At 38.0% G+C, this 25,889-nt stretch overlaps 1 protein-coding gene across 2 annotated transcripts in view; it reads right to left on the bottom strand.

The window, feature by feature from the left end:
• Positions 1-25,889, bottom strand: part of map3k5 (mitogen-activated protein kinase kinase kinase 5) — a 76,369-nt gene that overhangs the window by 17,726 nt on the left and 32,754 nt on the right. For both annotated transcript variants that reach the window (XM_058612927.1, XM_058612928.1), the window contains exons 6-16: positions 24,804-24,910; positions 17,926-18,096; positions 14,518-14,630; positions 12,933-13,092; positions 11,125-11,278; positions 10,909-11,016; positions 9,609-9,661; positions 7,815-7,910; positions 4,805-4,886; positions 4,454-4,587; positions 470-597 (exon numbers count right to left, since the gene is read on the bottom strand). In XM_058612927.1, the coding sequence (XP_058468910.1) occupies positions 470-597; positions 4,454-4,587; positions 4,805-4,886; positions 7,815-7,910; positions 9,609-9,661; positions 10,909-11,016; positions 11,125-11,278; positions 12,933-13,092; positions 14,518-14,630; positions 17,926-18,096; positions 24,804-24,910 (1,306 nt within the window). The remainder of the gene's footprint in view (positions 1-469; positions 598-4,453; positions 4,588-4,804; positions 4,887-7,814; positions 7,911-9,608; positions 9,662-10,908; positions 11,017-11,124; positions 11,279-12,932; positions 13,093-14,517; positions 14,631-17,925; positions 18,097-24,803; positions 24,911-25,889) is intronic.

The raw sequence follows: 25,889 nt of genomic DNA, 5'->3' as shown, positions 1-25,889 counted from the left end.
AGTGTACATTTATAACTTTTCCTACTTCATTTAACCGGTTTTATTGCTGTATAAGTTCTAATCTGGTGTCCTACTGTGTTTATTTGCTCTTATTTCTACAGTTTTGTGTTTGTACTGTTGCTCTTTTTGCTCCATTCTATGGAAAGCACTTTGTAACGTTGTTATGAAAGGTGCTACCCAAATAAAATCATTACTATTAAGACTATTATTATTATTATTATTTGTAAGGACATACTGTGTAAATGCAACCAGGAATGTAAATGTATAATTTTCATAACTAATAAACAGTTAATTCATATTAAAGTCATAAAATATAAAAGAAAACACATAAAAGTAAGATATAATATCCACTTAAATAATTCAATTTAGGCAAAGCAGATGCTTCTTATTCCCAGTTATCAGCTTAATAATGACTATTATTTCAGATTGTGTGTTTGAAACAAAGTCTTTGTCAAAACCCGGGTCTCACCTCCAGGAACCTGCTCCATGAAGATCTTGATGAAGCCGTTCTCACTGATGGAGCCGAGGTACTGGACGATGTTCTTGTGCTTCAAGTGTTTGTGGAGAGCGATCTCCTCGTGCAGCGGCTGAGAGTACCTGCATGAAACAAATGAGATGAATGAATTCATAAAAAATGCTATAAAGACTAATCTTAACCAGTCGTTCTCTATCCTCTTGTATGTTTTTTTAAGGATTTTCCATATTTTTGTTTTTTTAGTATTATTAAAGTTTGGTGTATTATGCCTGTTTATAATAAGTCTATTATTTGTTATTCATCTATGGTATTGTATGGTTTTGTACCGTCAAAAATTTACAGTGTCTGCTCACAAACTACAATAAATAATCTGCGTTTGTATTAAAGCGCGAGTGCATACTTTGGCAGCACGAGTGGGTGATTCATTCTTGGTGCCATTTCTAATTTAATGTGCAAATTGCTTCTTGGGAGAAGGTGTCGCTGACTCTTGAGGGTTTTTAAATGTTATATCATAATAATATTAATAAAAAATAATGTAGCTTTATTTATTTTTTTATTACTGTGTCATTATACCTTTAAAATGTCCAAAGTACTGAAAATACAAGTGTTACATTATCTATTGATATTCAATTAAACTGCATACCCATTTTAACTTAAAATGAAAATGAAGATTATCAGTAAAACTAGTAAAAAAGTGATTATGAATTAACTTAATAACTATGTTATCAATTAAACTTTTATTTCCATTAACTGGCAAATAACTTAATCATGAAATCATGATCCTAGACTTAAAGTTAATAATCAATAGAAACCTTGGACTATAGTTAGATGATCACACGTGTGTTTTTAGGGAGAGATTAGGATTATGGAGAAATCACTGATATGAAAGACTGAAGTGTAAAAACACAGAGGCTGAGTGTTGATCTGTGATCAGAGCAGCAGGTACTTTAAGCCTCAGTGTTGTGGACGTTTGCCTCACAGACGCTTCCACATTCAGCTTTCTGCATGAATCACCCCCTCCTTCTCTATCTCCCCCCTGATTTCAATCCACTCGTGAGTTATTTACCCAAATTCTCCACATTCCTCTCAGCTGAGCGCCCCGCTGACTCGCTGATGTGATTAGTGGAACAAAGTGTGGCGTCAGTGCGAGAGTCTGACACGAGTAGGTGGAACTGTGAGAGGCAGAGGCCGAGGCCGTGCTGGTGGGAATTAAAAAAGGAAAAAAAAAAGATTTTGCTCTCTGCTAATAAGTCACTCATGTGGATGCAGTGACAGAACAGCAGCCCCCGGGAAATAATGGTCTGTGCTTGTTAATCTCAGCTGGAGGAGAGAGCAGAACTTTACTTATCCCTGAGAACACAGAGCATTTAGTCTGTTTTTGTTTTTACAACGTTGTTAAAACATATATACAGAGGCTATAAGAACGTGCACTATAGAGCGTCTGATATCCTTTTTTTTAGGAAATACTCATTTGTTCCCAAGAAATAGGTCAAACCTGCGCATGAAATATTCATTCGTGGCCATGAAATACTAATTCGTTCCCAAGAAATATTAATTAGTTTCCACAAAATTCTAATTAGTTCCCACAAAATACGTCAAACTTGTGCACAAAATATTAATTTATGGTCACGAAATACTCATTTGTTTCCCCAAAATATTAATTAGTTACCACAAAATGGACAAAATGTGCGCACAGAAATACTAATTAGTTCTCACAAAATAGGTCAAACTTGCGAACAAAATATTAATTTGTGTTCATGAAATACTAATTAGTTCCCATGAAATGGACAAAACGTGCGCACGGAAATACTAATTAGTTCTCACAAAAAAGGTCAAACTTGTGCACAAAATATTAATTTATGGTCACGAAATGCTAATTTGTTCCCAAGAAATATTAATTTGTGGACACAAAATACTGATTTGTTCCCAAGATATAGGTCAAACTTGCATACGAAATACTAATTTGTTCTAACGAAATATTAATTAGTTCCCACGAAATGGACAAAACGTGCGCACGGAAATACTAATTAGTTCCCACAAAATAGGTCAAACTTGCGCACGAAATATTAATATGTGGTCACGAAATACTAATTTGTTCCCAAGAAATATTAATTTGTCGCCACAAAATACTAATTTCGTTGCCAAGAAATAGGTCAAACTTGCACACGAAATATTAATTTGTTCCCACAAAATATTAATTAGTTCCCACAATATACTAATTTGTGGCCACATAATGGACAAAACCTGCGCACGAAAACACTAATTAGTTCGACTTGCGCACGAAATATTAATTTGTGGCCACGAAATAGGTGTAATGTCCATCCATAAGATAAAGCATCTTATACTGCTTTATCTTCCACATGAGGGTTGCACGGGGTGCTGTGCCAATCTCAGCAGACATAGGGCGACAGGGACACATATAGAGACAAACAACCATACACTCTCACACCTACGGTCAATTTAAGAGTAAATACCGATTGAGTGATTCCTGAAGCAGATGAATCCACTGGGGGACATCAAATGTTCAGTAGTGCTTTGGAAAAAATTCCTGTGTCTTTCGTTCTCGCCACTGTGTATTTATTGGATATTTGACAGTTTAAAGAGAGACAGAGACAGAGAGAGGAAATGAGGACATAGAGACTGGTATTTCCTGCCCGTGGATGTTGTGGTCGTGTGGTATGCATCGAAAACAATTCAGCCATCGACCACCTGGGAATTCTCCATCTTGTTTGCAATAATATGTATGAGCTGGAAGCATGTGGGCAGAGCAGCACACACACAACGATCAGTGTAACAACAACGAGCCAAACAAGAGGCAGGTTAAGAAGCTGTAAACCAGATCTAAAACAACTGAAAATACAGGCTGTTTTTAACGAGGACAGGAAATTACACTCCAGCTTATTTGCACATTAAGTTGAGTAACAGTCAGTGAATAAGACGTCAATTAAGACGGCTAATTCAATACTCTTTAAAGCTGTTTACTTGTTGGTTTTAAGGCTCATTTGCACATTCCTTGCTCAATTAGTTAAATTAGCCTTTAAAGTAACACAAGTTATTGAAACAAGGTGGCAAAGAAACTTCCTCTTTTTAATACAGTAGCTTGTATTTTATCAGTATGTTTTTAAACCTAATCTAATTTTCTTTCATTTATTTCCTTTCTCCATTTAAGATTTTAACTTTTCAGGCTTTTTTTCTCCTTTAAACTCTTTTAAAGTATCAATTTTCACCTTATTTTATTTTAGGATCTTTTTTAACACTTTGTCACTGACTGTAATTATTACAGTATAAATGTAAAATCTTTTTAAAAAGACATTTAAGTGGCAGAACTTTAAGTATAATTATTATTATTATCATAATTATTAGTACAATTATTAGTATTTTTAGCCATCTTTTTCTAGAGTCCACTTAGTTTAAACACCTTTTAAATGTTTTTAAGATCTTGTATTTTATCTGTATATTTTTTAACTTTCTTTTTTCTTTAATTTATTTCCTTTCTCCATTTTGGCTTTTTTTTCTCCTTTAAAACATTTAATCAGCTTAAATGTTCACCTTATTTTAGGCTCTTGTTAAAACTTTGTCATGGACTGTAACTGTTACCACAGTATAAATGTGTTTTATCTGTATATTTTTTTTAACCCTACACCATTTTCTTTCATTTATTTCCTTTGTCAATTTAAGATTTACATTTATTTATTTTTTAGCTTTTTTCTCCTTTAAAACATTGAATCGTCCTCATTTTCTCACACTTGCGACGTGATGGACTGTAATTGTTACAGTTTCCTTTGAATCCGCCTTTATGTGTGAAAAGTGCTGTATAAATAAAAACTTCATTATGTTTGTGTGGGACTTTGTTTAAAACATAAACAGTGGCTGACTGAAGATGATACAGAGAACGAGTCACTGACGCGTCTGACTGTTTGTAGCATGACATGAACACACACACACACACACACTGTAATTCTTCTCCTCTCCTCTCACCTGCTGTCTTTCTCAGGGATTTCTTTGATGGCGAGTCGGACCTGGTTGCTGAGGTCTCGGCCCGCGTACACCACGCCGAACGTTCCCTTCCCCAGAATCACCCGCTCTCCGTGCTCGTCGTACTCGTAGTCGTACTGTGGAGACAAGGGACGACACAAACCAGTGTTACTTCAATTTGACTCAGAAACATTTTTTCTACTCTTTATTATATACTGTATATATACTAAACATTATTCTACTCTTTATTTTTGGACTGCGTTGATTGCAACACATGAACACTTGTACACAGAGCATATAAAAAAAGCACCTGCAGGCTTTTGCAAAAATGAAGCTGTGGAGTTTTTCCCTCACCTCTAAGGTGTCAGAGTCACACTCTCCCTCCTCTGGACCTTTCCAACTCTCCTCAGTGATGCTGTTGACCAGGTCACAGAATCTGACAGGAGAGAAAAGTGCCAGTTAGTCTCACCTTTCATCACACACTGTGCAGATTCATTACATAAGACGTAAATATGCAGTGACTTTGACAACTGCAGTTTCCTGTAATGTTGGTCCAAATGTAAACCAATTACTGCCTGGAAAAGAAAAAAGTATTTTAACAATCTAAACACATGGTGCAACTTTAAGAGTGTACTTTTCCCCCTGTATTACTGTAATGCTCTTTATTCATGTCAGCAACATTAGAGAATACAACACCTTTAAAATGTTTTGCCACCATTTGGATCATTTATTTAATAAATTTTTACCCCATTTTCTAATTTCTAATTAATATGCTGCTTTTTAACTGTTTTATTCTGCTGTTCACCTGTAGGGCACACTGGAACCTTGTTTTGAGAAGGTGTCTGTACTGTATATAAAGGTATTATAGTAGTAGTAATTTGCTGCTTTAAAAGGTTTAAAAGGAGGAAAAAAAGGCTGCTGCTGTGGCAGTTTGCAGTGAATGGGTGTAATTTGGGGAATGAGCAGCAATGGACCAATGACTACAGGTCTATTTATTTAATTTTTTCTTCTTCTTCAGTTCTAAATTTCAAAACAAAAGCGAGGCGTGCCTATAGCTTGTTGAAGTTGCAATTAAAAGCACGGATTTGTCAGGTAACAAGGAACTTCGGACACGAACAGCATAGTGTCATCTGCATAGTGCAAACTAATTTGAGTATTCACCCATGTAGGAGCATATTAGTGATTGTCCTTGGGATCTTGGACGGAGATCTTGGAATTCTTATTTTCCAGGCATCACATCGTCATTTTCTCTCTTTCTTGCTAACTTTACTCGCTCGCTGTTCTGCACGGAATCTCACGTTATCTCACGGGCGGAGAGAGAGACAGTGGACAGTGTCCACAACGCCGCTAGTAATTACGAGGGAGACATTTAAATAAATATCAAATCTTCTCTTCTTTCTTGCATAAAATTCCAGCACTTTCACTGACCCCATGTTTATTTAGGGGTGATTTTAAATACGTTTTTTTTTCAAATTCACAAACTTTCGAGGATTTCAAGGAGTTGACACGGATCGTGACACGGATCATGCCAACAGCTTTGACACACTTTACAGCTCTATTAATAGATTTTAAAAGAACAGGGTGTGCAACAAATAGAGCGACAAAAATGAAAAAATCTGTGATTTGTCAGGTAGTTAATGACCTGTGGACACAAACGGATCGTCTGCACGGTGCACGGTGCGACTGCAGTGAGAGAGTGAGTGGCGTTATTTACTACCCGGTGGTTTCATCCTGAAGGGGTTACATTGTGTTTACACGCGCACCACCTCCCACACACAGACATACACGTAATGACCTTTATCACTGACTGCACACATGCTGAGAATTAGTCACCTTGTCTGGCTGTCACACACACACACACACACACACACACCAACACGTCTGCAGGTGTTCAGTGACATACGTGCATGCACACATGCCAATCAAGCATAAGCACATATATAATCAGGTTTCCTCTTTTCACCACCTGTCATTTTCCTTCCTTCCTTCCTTCCTTCTCTTTTCTTCCCTAACTGGTTCTCTGTATTGAAAGGAGAGGAACATCATCATGATCAGCAGCAGCAGCAGCAGCAGCAGCAGTGACTCACAGACTCTCACACACTACAGATCATAATAACACTGGAGGAGCTTGGGAGTCTTTGAAGCGACAGTCACAAGTCTGAACAGTCAGTTCTTCAGCCAGCAGCTCACACACAACACGATGGTGTCAAACAGAGGGAAGGTGTGCTTCATGGTGAAATGTGCGAAATGTTCAACCCGAGACCAGAGCTGACGACTGCAGCGACGGGAGAAGACGTTTGGAATTCTTCACAGCAAAAGGAATGATGTCACATCAATTCAAGTTTTAGGGACTAAAAACCTGCACAGAACATTGGAAATAACTTTTCTCTCCCCACGTGTAACTGTTGGTGGTCCAAATGTCCAAATAGAAACAAGCTGAACACTTAAGAACTGATTTGTGGGAGGAATGAGGCCAGTAATAGTAAGGCACCCTTAAAAAAGGCTTTTAATTGCTTTTAAATAATTAATTGCTTGACTGAATGGTGATGTATTGATCAATATCAATACAATAAAAACATTATATTCATTAACATAATGCTTCATTTTTGGGAGATTAAGAGCTCCCTTAGCAACAGAAATGATATCAATTGTGCCTTTAAATCACTTCTGAGTCACATTAACTAACAGGGATGGTGCGAGGCCAACTTTTGCGTCCGATATCACAAACTGGAGTATCGATCAATACCGATACTTACGATACAGTTGTTTTAGACCATTTATGAATCTGTTAACAACACATTAGTGCCGAGTCATTTCAAAGACACAATTCTCCAACTGAAAGACAAATATTGTTGTCAGCTAAAATACTTTTGCAAGAGTTTTGAGACAATATCAGACCGATACCAATTCCTATCCCTATTAAATAATAATAATGATAATAACTTTATTTATAAAGCACCTTAGAAAAATGTGCTTTGACAAACCGAGTGAGGAAATTATGAAGCCAAACAACAGCAAAGGTGAAGGCCGAGATAAAAGACATGAAAAACACTAAAAAAGTAGTAATATTGATGTGATTAAAGGTTTAAAATCCTATAAAAACAAAATAGAAAAGGTAAAAGAGTAAGTAAATAAAAGAGAAGGTCAAATAGTAATAGTTTACAAAAATGGGTTTTAAGTAGTGATTTAAAAGACACTGGGTTAGCAAAGATAAATTAAATTGAATTAAATAGATTAAAAGATAAGGTGACTCTAATTATTTTTTTTTTTTGTTCTCTCATTTCTTACCCACTCCCATATGGTATATACAATAGAACAGTATACCACAGTTTGACAACCACAGCGTGATCGAGGGCGGACCGACCTTTTACAGTGCATCTCCGTGCAGAAGTAGATCTGGAAGTCGTCGGCATTGTGCAGCACGTAGAGGAAGGCGCTGCGCTCGTCAAACTTGGAGATGCTGAGGAGGAGAAAGAGAGGCCACAGTGAAGTGAGCGCGACAATAAACCCACAGGAGTGCAAACAGACAATGACTCCAGAGGACTCGAATGGAGCCTTTCACTTGGGCTCGTTACGTCAGCCATCAACTCTCGGGGACGCAATAAAAGGCTGTTTGTTCCTGCGTCTGGACAGACACACAGACGTAACAATCATCAACACATCTGTCTTATTGACACACTCAAGTGTAGTGATATGTTTGTTGTTGCTCTCTTCCTGCGCACGGTAAAACGTCACTTATTCAACAGCTAAATTGAAACTTTTTTTTTTTTTATCCTCCGGCACCGAGCGTTTACACGACTCTGCCAAGGTTGAGTCAGACAAACGCCGGAGTGCCGGAGCATGTGATGCTAGCTGCGATTGTGTCCTGCTGACTGTCTGCAGGCTGAGTGGGCTCAGAGAGAGAAATGAGTCGTTCCCTAGCAACCTGCCGAGCGTGGTCCTTCCACCTTTTCTCTCATCTGACAGCGAGATTCCTCTGAGGACGCTGGAAATAAGCAGGCGCGGAGTGAGATGTCGTCCGTGGCTTTTCATCAGGCAGCCTGGTGCTGTGATCATAACCTACATTTATCTGCGGTATTAATAAATCATATTACATTCATTTCCTCATACATGTCTCTGTTCAATGGCATAGGTGTAATGTTTTGTACATAAGGACATGGAAAAGGTGTTTTTATTTTCATTATATTTGGATACTTTTATGTGCATGAATGTTGTTTATTTTACTTTTTGTGTTGTATTAGAAAGAACTTACACAGTTAAGTTGAGCGACGGTTGTTTATTGTCCATTTAATTGGACGAACGTCCTCGTCCCACTATACAAGCACTGTTTTCTGGACCAACAACAGGCAATTGGTAACACGTGAAACACCATTTTGTGTCTTTCTATCCTCCGATAACTTTAAAAAATGTAATTATTTAAACCATTTAAAGTAGTCAGTCCACAACTTCCCCTGTTCGCCATTGTTCCATTTCATCTTTTTTTTTCAACTCTATTTTAAATAGTTGTTTAAAAATGAAAGGAGAATTTTATCATCTAAACATACTTTAAATTGAGAATTTCACTCGTTATCGTTTGACAACTGCAAGCGGAATTATTGCATCGTTTTGCTTTTAATTGTCCGAACTGCAGCTGAACTGGATTAGTTTAAAAACACGACATTACTCCTAAAAAGTCAAGTTTGTAAGTTTAGTCGCCAAAGCACTGCTAATGCTGCTACACCAGCATTCTATAAACTCATGTGTCAATAGTTTGATGTAATACAGTGTTTCCCATACTTTCTATATGGGGGCGCACTTTAAAAGATGGTGAAAAAGATGACGATAGATGAGAAAATGAATTACAATTTAATTGAATGTATGTTATTTAAAACATGAGCACATAATTGGAAAATAAAAGACAAATTTGTTCTGAGACCCAAAAAAATATCACCTGTGACCCATGTGGGGGTCCCGACCCAGTGTTTTTAAATCCCTGATTCATATTTATTTGATTCTGTGGTTTGTAGAGACATTATTAAAGCCAAGTAATAGAAAAACACACTATTTCTTGGATATTTTCAAACCGACCACCTTCTTCTGAGAGAGAGACGCAGTGTGAGGTTATTGTGACATCACTCCGCTCTAATGTGTGTGTCATCACAGACAGGGAGACACTGACCTGACACCTCGTACCGACGTGGCGCAGAAGTTCCACTCGTGAATTCCTTTGTTCTGTGGAGGAGGAGAGATAGGAGAAGGATGAGGAGGAGACAAACAGAGGACATGGTTACAGCTGCGGGGAGACTCTGAAAACCCATGTGATGCACTCTGCTGCTGACGGATGGCTCGTATCATCAGAGCAGCGGCATTATCCCAAACATGTTGAGTGACCCTTACAGTCATTAAGAGACATTAGCGGCCTTGTTAGCGTCAGTTAAAGCAGATGAAATGACTGCAGTTGCTGATGCTGCAGGTTTTCTCGGATGTAACAAAATGAAAATAATCAATAATTCCGATCAAATGAACTCATTTTGAGTCCATTATCTCTCATATTGAGTGAGTATCTGCATTCATACGGTTGGCGAAGCCGGTCGTCTTCCAACGGGAAGGACAAGGTTTGATTTCTTTTTCTTCATATAAAAAGAACTCAGTTTGAATAGAAGTCTACTACGGGGAAACTCAACCTACTTCTCACTTGATTTATAGCCTCACTGAGCAGTTTTCTCTGGAGTTAATGGTCTCAATCGATACTTTCAGGTCTTCTTCAATAGCACAAGAGATAATATATATATATATATATTTATCTTATATATAAGATATAGATATAGATATATGTGTGTGTACTTTATTGTCCTCACTGGGAAATTTGTCTGGGCTCAGATATAAAAGAAGGAAAACAACATAGTAAAAAAGGCCAGAAGCATCAAATAAACAATCCAACAGAGAGGAAATAAATACATAAATAAGAAACCTGGGACAAATTTAGTGTTGGACTCTGATGTTAATGTTTATTTTGTAAATTATATATTATATATTATATTGGAATTTAGAGGAAAACACGAGATGGAAAAGCGTTCACGTTGCAACAGCTGACGAGCACATTTCAAGGCTTCAAAGCAGGAGTTTTACTACGTCTGGTGGCTGCGTTGGTAGCGTGTAAGATAAGATAAGATGAGATAAGATGGGTTCAATTTACAGTGTCACATCAGCAAAGACAGTAAAGGTTATAAATAATATAAATACATGTCCACATCTATGAATGTAGAATCTAAAAAGATACAGACTATTTAAGATGATCAAAATACAAAACACGATACAGTGTCTGCATGAAGTCACCAGAATGTAAACAGCATGAGCTTAATATGTAAACATGTAACGTGTAATGACCTAAAACCGTTGAATTTGAATGGGTGTGAATGGGGAAAACTGTTGAAACTTTAAGAATCAGCTGACGGACGATAATAAATGACGTCACTCACCTCGTCGTCAGGAGCGACGTGCCAGATGGACACCGTGTTGTCATCCACGTCTTTGTTGATGGACAAATACGAAGGCAGGTAGACTTTTGTGGGTTCCAGTATTAACACCTAAAAGGACATTTTTTTATTTATTTTTTTACATTTCCACATCATTGAAACCTGAGAGTTTCCCGATAAATATGAGCCATTTCCTGGTTCTTCACAGGTGTCACGTACCGGGAATCGGACAGAGGACACGTCCTTCTTGGTCGCCTCCACCATGAAGTCCATCCAGAAATCCACCAGCTCCTGTTTGGGCGCCGCCTGCTCTGTACTGGGCTTCTTAAAGTGCTGGTAAATCAAAATGGTTTCCACCAACGAGCGCAGGTACCTGAAAGCAAACCTTTCATTAACCAAAGATAAAACAAAACCAAACAAACCTCTCATATCACGACACCAACAAATGTAACCAAGGTTATGAAAATCAGGGGAAACATATAATAATAGCACGTGATTGTGTTTTGCGTGCTCGGTAACGTTTGTCTTTTATGACATTAATGGAAGCTTAAAGAGTTTTTCACAGCTCCAGCACAAATAAAGAACAGCAGGGTTTCACACACACACACACACACACACACACACACACACGTGCGCGCGCAGAGTGAAATTACATCTTCAGGGTGATTAATCTACAGAAGCTTGAATGTGGGCATAAAAGTGTCAAATTAAAGGATATTAGGGCCGTGTATTTGTCATTCTTTTCCCATTAATACACATCATTAGCTCCTCGCTCGCAGGTGTAAGTGGCGTTTTAAAGGTTAAACTCGGCGGCTACGCTAAAAAGAAATGTGAGCGGTGCATTTGAATAAAAACAGACACAGAGTTTCTCTCATGGAAACAAACTCGTTGGTCTTTTTTTGACTGTGTTTGATCACAACACACGCGGCATTGTTTGGCAACATAAATTCACAATAATACGAGATCTTTTTCTCGCAGACTGTCACATTGGCAGTCTTTCCATTCTGTCATCGTCAGAGCACCGAAACATTTCTGGATTCTGAGATATTTCATCGCTCAATTCATCATAATAACGACTATTATTGTCATTTTCACACCACCTCTCCTTCATAAGTTTGCTTTACGCGTGATTCAGCTCTGTAGTGAGGCTTGATTTGAATATATGTCATGATTTTGGCTTAAATTAGACAACGATTTACTCTTACTCTTCTGTTTATGCTAAATGATGACACCGCTGTAATGTAACCTTCTCAAAAATGGCTCCTTCAATATAGATGTAAATTCTATGTCATGTTTCATATTATATACAGTTCAAGTGCAATTATCCTGCACAACATAATTGTATCTGTAGAGTAAACAGACATGTACATGCTCCTTATTTAAATGATTTTATTGTCCTCTGTGTATGTATATTTATATTATTTTATGTTTCCTATCTTCTTTTCATTTGGTCACTACACAATTTTGCAATTGGCAAAAACGTACGTTTCCCATGCCAATAAAGCACTTTAAATTGAAAACTGAGACAGACAGATTAAATGAATTGACAATATTGATCTGAAAACTACATAATACAAATGTTACAGCTTGTAAGCAGGCTCTCCAGGAAGTACACACGTCATAAAAGCTAAAATTAGCTTTTAAAATCACAAGAATCAGGAGGTGCTGCGACAGTTTTAGTCTCTTTGTGTGTTTCCTTCCATCATGTCATCATATTTTCATCTTAACCATAACCACACCACGCTGCAATCACCCGTAAACGCATGTGTGAAGAGGAATTAGCGAGCAAAAGTGACTTCCTCGTGATATTTTCTGTGTCTCTTTGACAGCCACAGATGGTCGGCGCGGTTTCAAGAGAAAGCCGGAGCACACTTTGAATCACAACGACACAGACGGTGATGAATGTGGTCTAAAATGTGCTTTTCTGCAAACTAACGTTGCAGCTGCAGCAGCAGCTGCAGCAGCAGCAGCAGCAGCAGCAGCAGCAGTAGCAGCAGCAGCAGCTGTGGGCCGTTTTTCTCTCTCACCAGATGGGGGCTTTGAGTTTGAAGAGTTTCTCGGAGGCCTGGATGACCCGGGTGTTGTCGCAGGCCAGGATGCTGGCGCCCAGGAAGAAGCCCACATCCCAGTAGCTCTGCAGCTTGTCCAGGCTGCCCTTTTTACCCAGGAGGCTGCTCAGCTTCACCCCTGGGAAAACATTAGAACAGATAAAGAGGCATCATCACTGTTACTGTGTTTCCAGTTGGAGTCAACCACAGAGATTTCAGGAAGATGAGATAGCGGAGGAGAATTTATCGTGCCACAGCACGCAGCACGGGAGCTCTATTTTTACACGCTATTTACTGTATTCAGCCAGATTTGTTGGGATACCACAAGTGTTCCGTAATGTTTTTATGGTTTCTGCCGCGAGGAGCTGCAGCGACATGTCCTACACAGACTCTGCTGCTGCTGCAGGAACCACAGACGCTGAGTCACGTGTGTGGGGGTCACTGGGATGAGAGCAGGAGTAAGGAGACTCAGCAGGGAGAGGAGGGTGAGGCCGATTCAGAGAGAGCTGCAGGCTAATTCCCAGGATTGTTTGCTCTGTTTCCCACATTCCTGAGCTACTTTGAGCCTCGGATGTCAGAGAGGAATTTCTGGATTTCAACCTGGGCCCTAATGTTTACAACTCTGGGCATGTGAGAGAATAAATAGTCCTGTGAAAAACAGAAGTATGTCGCAATAATCTGTGTTAAATCAGGTAAAACTGCTTGTTTTTTTTTTTGACAATAAATGGCTCAAATTGTTTTCTGACACAAACATACATTAATACACAAGGAGGTATTTCAACAGCACAGAATTTAATTACTGATACACTCACGTTTACAGCTTGTTAACAATATCTAATCAGCCAATCACAAGGCAACAAATCACTGCATATAGACACGGTCGAGACGACCTGCTGAAGCTGAATCCGAGCAGACTGTGGAAGAAAGGTGGTGTAAGTTACTCTGACTCTGACAGCCAGGTCTGAGGAGTTCAGAAACTGACAACTATCCCCTAATGAATTGAGAAAGTACAAAAATATCCAGTGAGCAGCAGCAGTTCTGTGGGAGAAAAATGCCTTGTTGATGCATGGAAAAAAGGCATCAAAAAAGCAAACAAAATACAACTGAATTCTATTCTATTCTTTCCTGCCAGACAACTCTCTCACAAACACACTACGTACAATCAGGAGTGTTTTGTTATGTGCTTTGTTCCCTGCTGCAGATCCAATTTCCTCTGGTATTATAATAAAGTTGAAGGTGAGGTTTCCTGTTGGAAGACGACAGCTTGTAAAACAGAAAACAATGAGCTGAAAGACAAAAAGCTCCAAGGTAACTACAAAAGTAAGGTAATACAAAATGGATCTGTCCAGCTTTTAATCTACTAGATGCAAATCCTGAACTAAAAGCTGGTCTATTGTAACCTAATTGAACCGTTGCCATGGTTAGATGCAGCGGAGCAAGAGCGACTCTTGCAGAGTAGAGAGTGATTACTCACCGCGATTAGTCATCAAGGCTCAGTGCAATAAAATGAAAAGCTGCATGTGTTCCGGGGGCCAAAGACACAAACACACAAATATCCACTCACCCACTTTGCGGAGCTCAAAGGACGTGTCAAACTGGTGTCCGGCTGCCAGGAGTAGCACGGCGTAGTTGATCCCCGAGTGCAGCGTTGGCTCCGACTCAAAGCCCTTTTTAAACCTGCCGTGAGAGAGCAAACAAATGACTCCAATAAACACCTTTCTACCAAGAAATGCGTCACTCCAAATCCCAAGCATCTCTGAGACGGCTTTCTCGTGGCTCCCCCAAGGCCCCGCGACATACGTACACTTAGAGAGAGAAAACAAAAACCAAAACAATTACAGCTATATTGAACTGGGGCCGCAGAACGGCAAACGACAACAGCGGCTCTCCTCGCAGAACATGAAATGCAATTTATTTAATGACCAATCTGTGCTACTGAGGGACGCTGCTTGAATGTTATTAGCAGCCTCTCTCTGCCAAGTTTTGACACGGAGATGAAAATAACAGCCAGAGGTTGATTATCTGTGCGGCAAAGATGTGAGATCTTAAGAAGGAAATCCAAAACGGAAGTAATGAACATTTAACCTCAGACACTGTCAGCCTGTTGCTCATAATCAGAGCCTGAACAAACGTCTTCCAGTTGCCATATGAACACCAGTTTTTGAAGCCTCCAGATTTAAAGATTTCACTAGCTGTCAATCACACTGGTGTAGGGCTCAAACAATTACTCAATGAATTGATTATTGATCGATTACTAAATGAATCGTCAACTATTTTGTTCATTGATTATTTAGATTGAGCATTTTTTTTTTTTTTTTAAGGATTAAAACAAGGTTTTTCATTTTCCAGCTTCTTAACTGTGAATATTTTAAGACAAAGAAATATTTTTTGGTTTGTGGACAAGACAAAACATTTGAGAGCGTCGTCATTTCCAGGTTTGAAAAACATTTTTGAAAAACATTTTCCTGACACTTTATGGACCAAACCATTACTGGAGAGAATAATCAACACGTCAATCCATTATGAAAATACAATATGATTGTGGGATCTTAATTAACCAGTGCTGGGATGACATGCTAATGCTGTAAAATACTAAATATAATCCCCTTTAATACAGGACATGGCACACATGTTCAACTGGCATGCTTTAAAATAAATAAAAATGTCTTCAAATATCCAGATAGCAAAAAACACCTGTTTCTGTTCATCAAGGTAGTAGAAATATTGCAATAATTTATTATTAATAAAAAATATATACGATATATCGCAGATTTGATTTTTCTCCCCATTCATATATGATGTCATCACGTTTTATTGAAGAACAGGTTAGTACTAAACAAGAGGAGTACTTGTTTAGTCCTTTAAATGTCAGAAAATGTTGATCAGTGTTCACCAAACCTGGAAATGTCTTGTTTTGTCCACACAATAAAATGATGCAGTTTTAATGATTTCTTTGTTTATGGAGTAAAGAAACGAGAAAATATTCCCATTTAACAAGCTGAAAAATACCTCAATCCAAATAGCTGACGATTCATTTAGTAATCAGTTAATTGAATAATAGTTATATAGTTAATAATTGCAGCCCTAAACAAGTGATTGAAACAAATAAAGTGTGAGGTAGAAGCTTCTTTTCCCATAGACTTCCATTCAAAGTTAGTTTTTACAATCAGTGGAGTCGCCCCCTGGTGGCCACCTGCTTCTTCCGTCCTACTTCCTTGGCTTCACTTTTCAAACAGTAACACTACGTCAATTTTAGATTTAGTATTAATGCTTGTCCTCAGTAATCCCGTCACATTTGGCTCTGGCCCTCTGACCCAACTATTTTAATAATTGATTAATTGGTCTGAGTACTTTCCTAAATAATTAAAACAAGTTTTCTGGCGCGTGTATTTGCATGAGAACAGATCTGGGATTCTCTTTCCCGCCCTGTTGGCAAATACACACTGATGTCCCATCTGTTCACAGGAACAATACGGTGACGGCATGAATTTATTTTAGATTTAGATAGTGCTTACGAGCATTAATATCTAACAGGTGAGTTAAGGGACTTGTATTTGTCATTGTAAGTTCCTCCTACATGTGTCATACCTACGTACAGGTGTGCCGTTACGTGACATCAAAGAACACGCCTTTATATTAACTGTGCAAACGTATGAGAACAACATGACGAGGATCCAGTTGTATCATAAAGCCAACACAATTACAGAACAACAATAATAATAATAATAATAATAATGATGAGGTAGCAGTGGTGAGTGTCTGTGATGGCATGCAGCAGTTCTGCCTGTTCTGGTGGTTAAAGGAAAAATGATGATGTCAGGTTAAATGTGAAAGTGAAGTTAATATTAGTGACTTAAGTAAATGATAATGAGAGGAACCTTTAATATACTTTGGTTCTTTTTTCTGCTAAATACTTCTGCCTGTACAGTTTTTGGGAATGATGTTAGGGGATATTAATATAAACTTCTTTATTGTAATCTGTAAAAAGAAATGTTGCTTATTACAATGTGTTGTATTTATAAGAACAATTTCTTTTCAGAAAAGAGCTTTTACAGGAAAATGTTGGCCATATCTGAAACAGAAACCTGAGCTTCCTGATTCAAAGATGCTGTTTTTTTTTCCTTTTTAACCACAGAATGTGACCACGTGAGTGTTATTGGTTCTTCCAGTTCAGTAAAGTTAACTGACTTCCTTGTAGTGCTACAATGTAGTGCTACAATTCCTCATGTTCACCCCTACCCCTTGGTGCTGATTTACATTCTTTAACTATTTATTGTGTACTTAATCTCAGGAAACCTCTTTTAACACCTGGGAATAAATTCTGTTGTGGCTAGCATAGCCACACAACAAGCTAACAAATGTTAGCTTTATCACAGTAACTTTAGTTTGCTTAATCAATATGTACAAGAGACGTTTGTTGTGGTTAGTGTAGCTTCACAGCAAGCTAAACAATGTTAGCTTTTAGTATTAGTTCCCTTAATCATTATGTACAACAGACAGCAAAAAAATTGTGTTGTGGTTAAGGTAGCTACACATCATGCTAACAAATGTTAGCTTTATGACAGTATTATTCAGAGATGTTTGGTTGTTGTAGTATTAAAAAATATCCATTGATATGAACTTTAGGTGAGGACCTTGCTTTATGTCATGCTCCAACATGTTTCTACAGCAGCCCTAATGGACTAACCAGCCAAAGTGTGGGTTCTGCATTTATATACATTTATATAAGCCTGTAAGTCGCCTGTACAGTTTGCTTATTAGATGGAGGAATAAATAAATACCCAGAACTGGGCCTGGTTGTATGTGTGGCAGTGCAAGATTTTGATTGTTTATAGTAAAATTCCGTCTCTTGTAACGGAATAAAAAGAGTGAAATAATCATTTTGAGTATGTATATATTCCACAGCTGTAAGGTGCAGGAAAAGCATTAAAAATAACCTTAAAAGCAAACAATATGCTCATATCCCTCTCACCAGAGTGCTCCGTTGTCTCTGCTCTGCGTATCGGTGAAGTGAGACTCCAGGAACATGTCTTTATAGATCCGTCCCACCAGGCAGTAGATGTCTGAGGCCACGTTCTCCTCATCCTCCACCAGGGGCAGCATGATGTCCAGGGCTTTCTGTCGGTCACCTGGCAGGTTCCTCCTGCAGAACACGCACATGGGAAATTTAAGTTTTGACATCAGTGAACTCATCACATCTGAGCAGGTGTTCATACAGGAAAACTGAGAAGGGATTTTCAGCCTATTAATGTTTAAGAGGTGTAAAGACATCACACCACCAATGCATCATAAAGAGTCACTGCACAAAGTTTATGAGCAAAGAATCAAGACCTCAGGCAGTGCCAGTGGTACTGTGATGTCTTCTGGGGGCTTTGGACGAAGCTGCTGAGGTAACGTTTAATTTCATTATGGGAAATTTAACATTGTGTTCTTGACTATATTTAGGAGTCAGGACATTCTAATCAATGCAACATTGATTTCTTGACCTAAAAATCAATCTGTCTCTTCATCAAAATCCTCCACTGTTTCACGAAATATATCTCAATAAAGGTTGCAGTTCATGATTATTTTCATTATTAATTGATCTGACATTATAAATGTGTTTCAAAAGTGTTTCCAATGTCACAAAATATTCTTTTTTTTGTTAAAGAAAACCATTCAGATGAATCTGTTTTTAAAAATAGAGGAACATTGTGGTAATTGATTCATCAGAAAACAGTTCTTCCATGTGTAATCAACACTAGTAACACTATTAATTATCGATGACAATGTTTAAAACTGTTGATTTATTGCTGTTCATTGTTTTCTGTGGCACTTTATTAGCAGTTCTTATGAACTTGAAATCTGACTGAGGTTGTTTTAAACCCAGTTTTGTTGAGCTGTGTCCATGTTGTCCCATGTCTTTGTTCATATAAACGTTTGTAGTGTTCCTTCAATTGTTTTTATTGCTTTTTATAACACCAACTGCATAACACATTTCCCCGTCCATGGGCAATAAATCCCTGAACTGAAGTGAACTCCATCGCTCTACTCGCAGTGCTCTAAATCTGACATTAGCTGCATTTAATGGTTCATGAAAAATAAACAACTTGTTGCCAAAACCATTTCAAATGTGTGGTTGAAACTCTTTGACGGTCCATTTAAAAACTCATTGTCACATAAACACTTCCCCTAATTGTTTTCTACTTTGGATAATTATTACACAATGAGATTTGACATCATAGAGGGTGTGACATTAAAGTACTGGAAGCACAACAGTGAAGCTGCGCTAAACCAAATCACTTTGTGGGGGGAATGTGTCATTGTTGCGTGTCAAAACCTGGCACGTACATTACCCTGAATGCAACCCAATCAATGACAGGTGATGTAGAGATTTAGGTGTGTTATACTCCAGGCTGCCAGTGTTGCCTGAAGCTGCTTTTTACTGTTTTTATTCTTATTTTCAATCGTTTTCAATCATTTTTATTCTATATTCTATTACTTTAATGTGAAACATCACTTTTTAACTGCAATAGGTCAAATTAAATTAAAAACAAACAAACATGACGTCTTGTAAATCTGCACCAGACCCTGTATATGATTGGGTGCACACACCAGCATGAGTGCAACACCAGCAAACTGTATGTTTATGTGTATGTGTATGTGTGTGTGTTTGTGTAGCTAGGAAACTGTTGCACAGCCTTTGTTGTGCCACATAATACCAGGCTCAGAGAGGTCATTAGCAGCCTGACTTAAATTACAGAGGTTATTCGGTTCTCCTACCGTTCTACATTCAACCACAGAGGCTTGTCTTATAACTGACCTGTCAGAAAATAGTTGAGTTTGAACAATTAATGAAGAAAGTAGCTGCAACATCTCCAAGAGTTGTATCTGAAAATCTGTTTTGCTTTTCAGCGTCAAGTAAAAACATGTTTAAAACTTCTGCTGAATTGAAAGAAGAAGAATAAACAGACGTCATGCACAGCAGGGCCACCATATAATTGCATTAATTATATTATAGCTGTGTTATTTACACCAAACCAGTGTCACTCTTTGTTTGTTTGTTAGCGGGTAGTAAAATCATCACAAAAATGGCCCAGTATTAAAGGCGACATAGAATGCTTGTATCACACATATATGTTAGTTATGGAGGTCTACTTACATATATTAACTTGTTTTCATGATTAAAAACCTCCTAATCGCTGCAAACGAGCCGATCAAAATATCTCCTCACTGACGCTCTCGTCAGCCGCGCTGTTTCAGACCAAACAGTTGCTGTGATTGGCCAGCCAACGAGAGCTTTCCTACTGTCCTGTGATTGGCCAGGTACCTGGAAGTGACGTAATAGATAGGCCAGCTCTCAGATACACAGCTCCCCCTCTGGCACGGTGGATGCTCTGCATCTCAGCAGCTACAACGAGACTAGTTCTTCTTCTTCTTCTGCGGTTGAATGTACGCAACCGGATGTGCCCGGACTAGTGCGCGCACCGGGAGGCGCTACGGTGGTGAGGATTTCTGATGACGACATCAAATTAAGGAAGTGTCGATCCGCTTCGCAGAGCCCAGGAAAACAATACAACACTATTTTCTCAGCAGTGGCTGAACTGTTTGTTCTGAAACTTTAGGGTTTCATAAACGAGGTAATGACGCAGATACACACACAAACGCAGCGTTAATTGGAGCTTCCGGTCTATGTCACCTTCAAGACAATTTGTCACAAAAGTGGTGATACTGAGCGTGAATTGAAAAATAACACAACACAACAGCAGAAACTTGCATTTCACAGCCTTGCTTTTTAAAACCTGGAACTCGGAATGCGCAAATTTGCACTAAATGTGCAATCTTCAACTACAAAATAAAAGCAAATAACTTGCGATAGCACACTTTTTTGATATATGAATGTATCTAAAGATATCTAGATGTCTTGATGCTTTTCTTCCCACACACTATGAGCAGCTGCTTTGGTTGTACAGTCAGGTTGATACCAAGAGCAACCAGGTATGCCCAAATAAAATCAATAAATATTGAACAAATATTTGCAAAATATGTCAAATTAAATGTTTGGAGCCTGCTGTGAAATCATGACAACACATTAACAAAGTTGTAATTCTAACAAAAACCAATATCTTCCCTTCAACCTAAAAAACCCCTTCACAATGTAATTTATTTTCTATTTTTCTATTTGGGAAGACACAGGAACATGATGTCACCCTGTTGACTGAGGCGTCAGATCAGCAAACACTTGTGTGTGTGTGTCGCTCTACAGACAAATAGACAAATTACGTCCTGTTTGCACAAATCACGCGACAAACGGTGTCGACTGATGAGAGGCTGAACCAAGGGGGGGAAAAAAAATCAAACAAGAGCCACTTGAGCTGCTCAATATGAACTCATTTATGACCCATGATAACGCGTGTTAATCGTTAACAACCATAATATATATATATACATATACATATATATGTATATATATATATATATATGTATATATATATATATATATATATATATATATATATATATATATATATATATATATAAATATATATATATATATATATATATATATATGTATATATATATATATATATTAACCAGAGGGAAGACTATTTTAAGGAAGTTCTAGTCAAATAACATCAACAAGAGGTCACCGAGGTTCAGAGGAAATCACTTCCCTCATCACTGGGCTCATTGATGCTCCGGAATTCTTACAAAACCTTAACATTTTGGGGGAATCTTTTCATTTAAATCCCAGGACAGACTTCCTGTGAAGTCTCACACAGGCACACTGTGCCACAGTCGCAGAGACAGAAATAAATAAATAAATAAATAAAGAAGAGCATAATGTGTCTCCTTTCCCAGAGCACGAAGGTTAAATAAAATGTATGAGCTGACAGCTATTACTATGGCGACGGTCCAGCAGGGGAGAGCAAGACCAGACTCGCTCCCTCCTCGTCCTCATCTCTCACTTTCTTTCTCTATTTTTTCTGTCCAGACGTCTCTGCCGACGGCGCATTCATCCAGAACCTTGTGAGTTTTGGTCAGACTACAAGCAGCGACGAGAGGCCGGAGCCAATTAGTCAACGCTCACTTCCACCCAGGCAGATTCATCGATCATCGAGTCCTTATCAAGGTCGAAAACCCATTTAACGCTCACTCTCTCTCTCTGTTTCAATTTGAGGATTCAATCAGGTTCACACAACAGGAATCAAATAGATTTATTTTTTTTAACATGCACAGCCAAGAGTAAACTTAGTATTTGGAGAATGTGTACTCATGCAAATAAATATCAACATGTAAGACTTTTACTTTCTTAAAAGATGTGACACCTATCACCTGTAAATGTCACTCAGTGAAGGCAACATGGACGAAAACGTTCTATCCTGATACATACGGTGAGTATTTCTACTTAATACCACTTAAAACTCAATTTCCACTTTTTAGTCTTATTTTAAATGATATGACTTTATTTTGTGTATTTCAAGGGCTGTTTCACCCCTTTTTTTCTCTTGGTCAAATGAAGAATACACTTGAAATCATTATGATGCTAAAAACTTTGTTCAATTCACATTCGACTTGGATTAAATTTGACCATTTTTTGTTAAATTTATAAAAAAAAATCTGATCTTTTTCTAATTTTCAGTCAGAAGTGACTTTGACGTCGACTTTTGTCAATTTTATTTTATTTTTTTCAATCCTAACGTCCTCTGTTGTCGCTGTCTGATCATCAAATAACATATTAATCTCTGGCAATTGGTATTTTTTCGGGTGAAGTGGCCCTTTAATTACGTGCAAAATAATTTTTTTTATACCGCAGCATTGTAACGTTTCAGCACTGGACGATAAAGGCAAGAAAAAGTATTTTCAAATCGATCAATAACGCAATAAATCCCAAAAAATGTCAGATGATTAAACACTGATAGATTTTTTTGTGGCAGAAACCACTTCACAAATCTTTAAATGAAAACAATCAAAGCAGCTATTAAAACGGATCCATATGGAACTTCTGTCACATTAATTACCGTAACATCATCACACAATCATCTGCTTCATGCACCGAAGCAACAATTATCACTGGATAACAATCACAGCCAACAGGAATCATCCGCAGCCTGTTGTAGCAGCTATTTAAGACTCAAATAAAAAGACCTTGAACAGCTGTTTGTCTCATAACATCCTGCTGCTGAGGGGGGGGGACGTCTCGTCTTCACAAAATCGTCAATCCTTAACCTTTGCTGCACACGCGTGTGTCTCGTGAAACATCACCGTCCTGATAGTGAAGCAGCACAAGCACAAACACGGCCATCTTTCGCCTCCTGCGCCAAACACAGGCGCATGTTATATTGCCGTTTGATGCAGAAGCACCGCAAGAGAAACCGCAGGAAGTTTACGAGAGAAGCAGCTGGTGAGAAAAACAGGCCGTTGAAACCTCCTCCTGTGTTTTCTTTTTTCATGAGCAGCACACTAACTGCACACATGTGCTACTAATAGTATCACACTACTGCTGCTGCTGCTGCTGCTTGGGAACCTGAATCTGCTGCTTTTAAAAGAAAGAGGAACCTCATATCCAAGACAATTAACAGAACTGCTGTCTTCAGATAGCAAATAATGCCATTAAGGCCCAAAACTACACTGCAAATATGCTGATTTCAGCTGTATATAAAGTCCCATTGCTTTAAAAACCACATTTTATTCATATAAGCATTTATAGTACATATATATCGCTGTTTGCCGTGCATCATGCTGTTAATTATGTGCACACAGTATTGCACATAATTAACAGCATGATGCACGGCAAACAGAGATATATGTGCGATGATGTGCAGCTCGGAAATACATATTTTATTCTCCTTTCTATCGCTCTGTTCCTTATTTAATCTATGTATTCACTGTAATATATGTAGCTACCATTTAATGTATTCATTGTGACGTTGCACAACAAAAATAATTTCCCTTTATGGGACAATAATGTAATTTTGGATTGTATCGTGTTTTTCTAATACAAGATACAAGATAATAAGTCATAGGTAAGGCAAAAACTTACTTACTTGTATTCGCCATGTCACAAAGTGTATCATTGCCCTTTATTATGAATCACAAAGTGAACTGAGTTCTTGTCCCTGACAGATTATGAGCGTTCACTGTCATTTTAGAGTAAATAAACCGTGTTGATTGAAGCCACTTTGAGTGAAAGTCATTATATGGCCAACACAACCCAAAGTCTCAAGAGGTAGTGTTGCTATGGTTACGTGGTTCAATGTACTGCACTTTGCTTGCTGTTGACCAATCCGTGCTTTGTCCTCTAATGTGATCACGACAAGAAAAAAAAAGAAGCATTTTCTTTGAATCAATACAGAACACAGTTCCATCTGAATTTGAATAAAACTAAAGAAAACCATGAACATGTAGGAAAGTAGGGTAACTTCACACCTGTTACACTCATTTCCATTTGATTTTGACATCCTATGTTTCAGCAAATCACTCTGAATTGTATTTGATTTGTATGAAAAATATTATACAAATAAAGTTTGATGGAGCATTGTCCTAGTTTCACTACGAGCCAGCTGGACCATATTCTGTGTGTCATTTCCTTCGTGTTTCTTGTCTCTCCTTCATTTAACTATACTAATAAAGTTTTTTAAAAAATGCTTAAATACTATATATATTATGTAAATAGTAAAATATAGTAACCAAGTGAGTATAAAAGTTTTAATTTGAACTGTAGAAATGCTTTCAGGCTGCCTCAACTTCATAATAATTTGTCATAAATGTCTAATAAACTTAATTTTCCTCCTCAGTTTCCTCCTGTGTGTGTGTGTGTATACTGTATATTCTTTTGTGTTGTGAATGTGGTCAAGCTCGTCGTCTCACCGATTCAGTGCAAAGGCGTAGTGGAACTTCACGTGAGGGTGAGCCACGAGGTCAAACGTCGGGAGCTTCTCCAGCGTCTCCACCAGCTTCACGATGGACTCGTAATCCTGGGAAGGAAAAAGTGAGGCACACGCTGGTGAATGAGCTCCTGTTCCACTTTCTCGCTGCTCACCACTCAGCATCATGGGAAAGCCGTCGTACACGTGACCTCCAAACTTTTACACACACCTTAACTCGGCAAGGTTTTTGGCAGCTTTTGTGCCAGAGGGTGAAATTCTGGAAGGAGCACTTTATTTTTCTGTCCTTGTTAAAAGCTAATTAACAATAAAAAAAACATCAATTTACAAACCTTGATGATGCTTATGAACATAAATAAGTCACCATAGTGTGAACAGAAGCATAATTAGCACATTTAATATGGCTTATAAGACACTTATGGCAGAAGATTTGTACATATTTCTTTTTTGTTTAGCTAAATTAAGATAAATTAATCCCATTTAAGATTAAGACACTGCAACGGTGCATTATTAACTGTTAATAAGTGTATAAAACAACTCAGTAAGTCTTATTAATATTAAATAACATTTTATTCAGATACATAAGTTAACGAAACGTATCAACAAGTTTCAAGTAAGTATTTACAAAGTTAAGAATAAAATAATACATGTTAATTAGGTTTATTATTGTTTATAACATGTATATAAACTGTTAACACGTTCTAATATAAGCCTACAAGTGTCATAAAAGCAGTAATAAATGTGATAATTGTGCTTTTATTGACACTAATTTGTTTACAAGCATGTTATAAGGCCTTATATGTGGCTTTTTTTTAATAGTTACAGCTCATCATAAGGACTGAACAATAAAGTTTCAGTGTCCTTTTATTAATCATTCTGTCTGAGACGCAACTGTCTGATTAACACCAGTGAGACCCCCCCCCATCAATTATTGATGGGGGGGGGTCCCTTCATCGCGTTTTTTTGTTGCTCCTACTTACCGACACAGTCACAATACCTAAAGCACGTTGAATAATTCAGAGCGTTCACATTGCCCCGTTGTCCTAATGAATGATTTATGAAGCGGAGC

Source organism: Solea solea, chromosome 17 (assembly GCF_958295425.1).
Source record: "Solea solea chromosome 17, fSolSol10.1, whole genome shotgun sequence".
Classification (NCBI taxonomy): domain Eukaryota; kingdom Metazoa; phylum Chordata; class Actinopteri; order Pleuronectiformes; family Soleidae; genus Solea; species Solea solea.
Note: the sequence above shows the minus strand (reverse complement) of the source record. Positions and strands in the feature narration are given on the sequence as shown.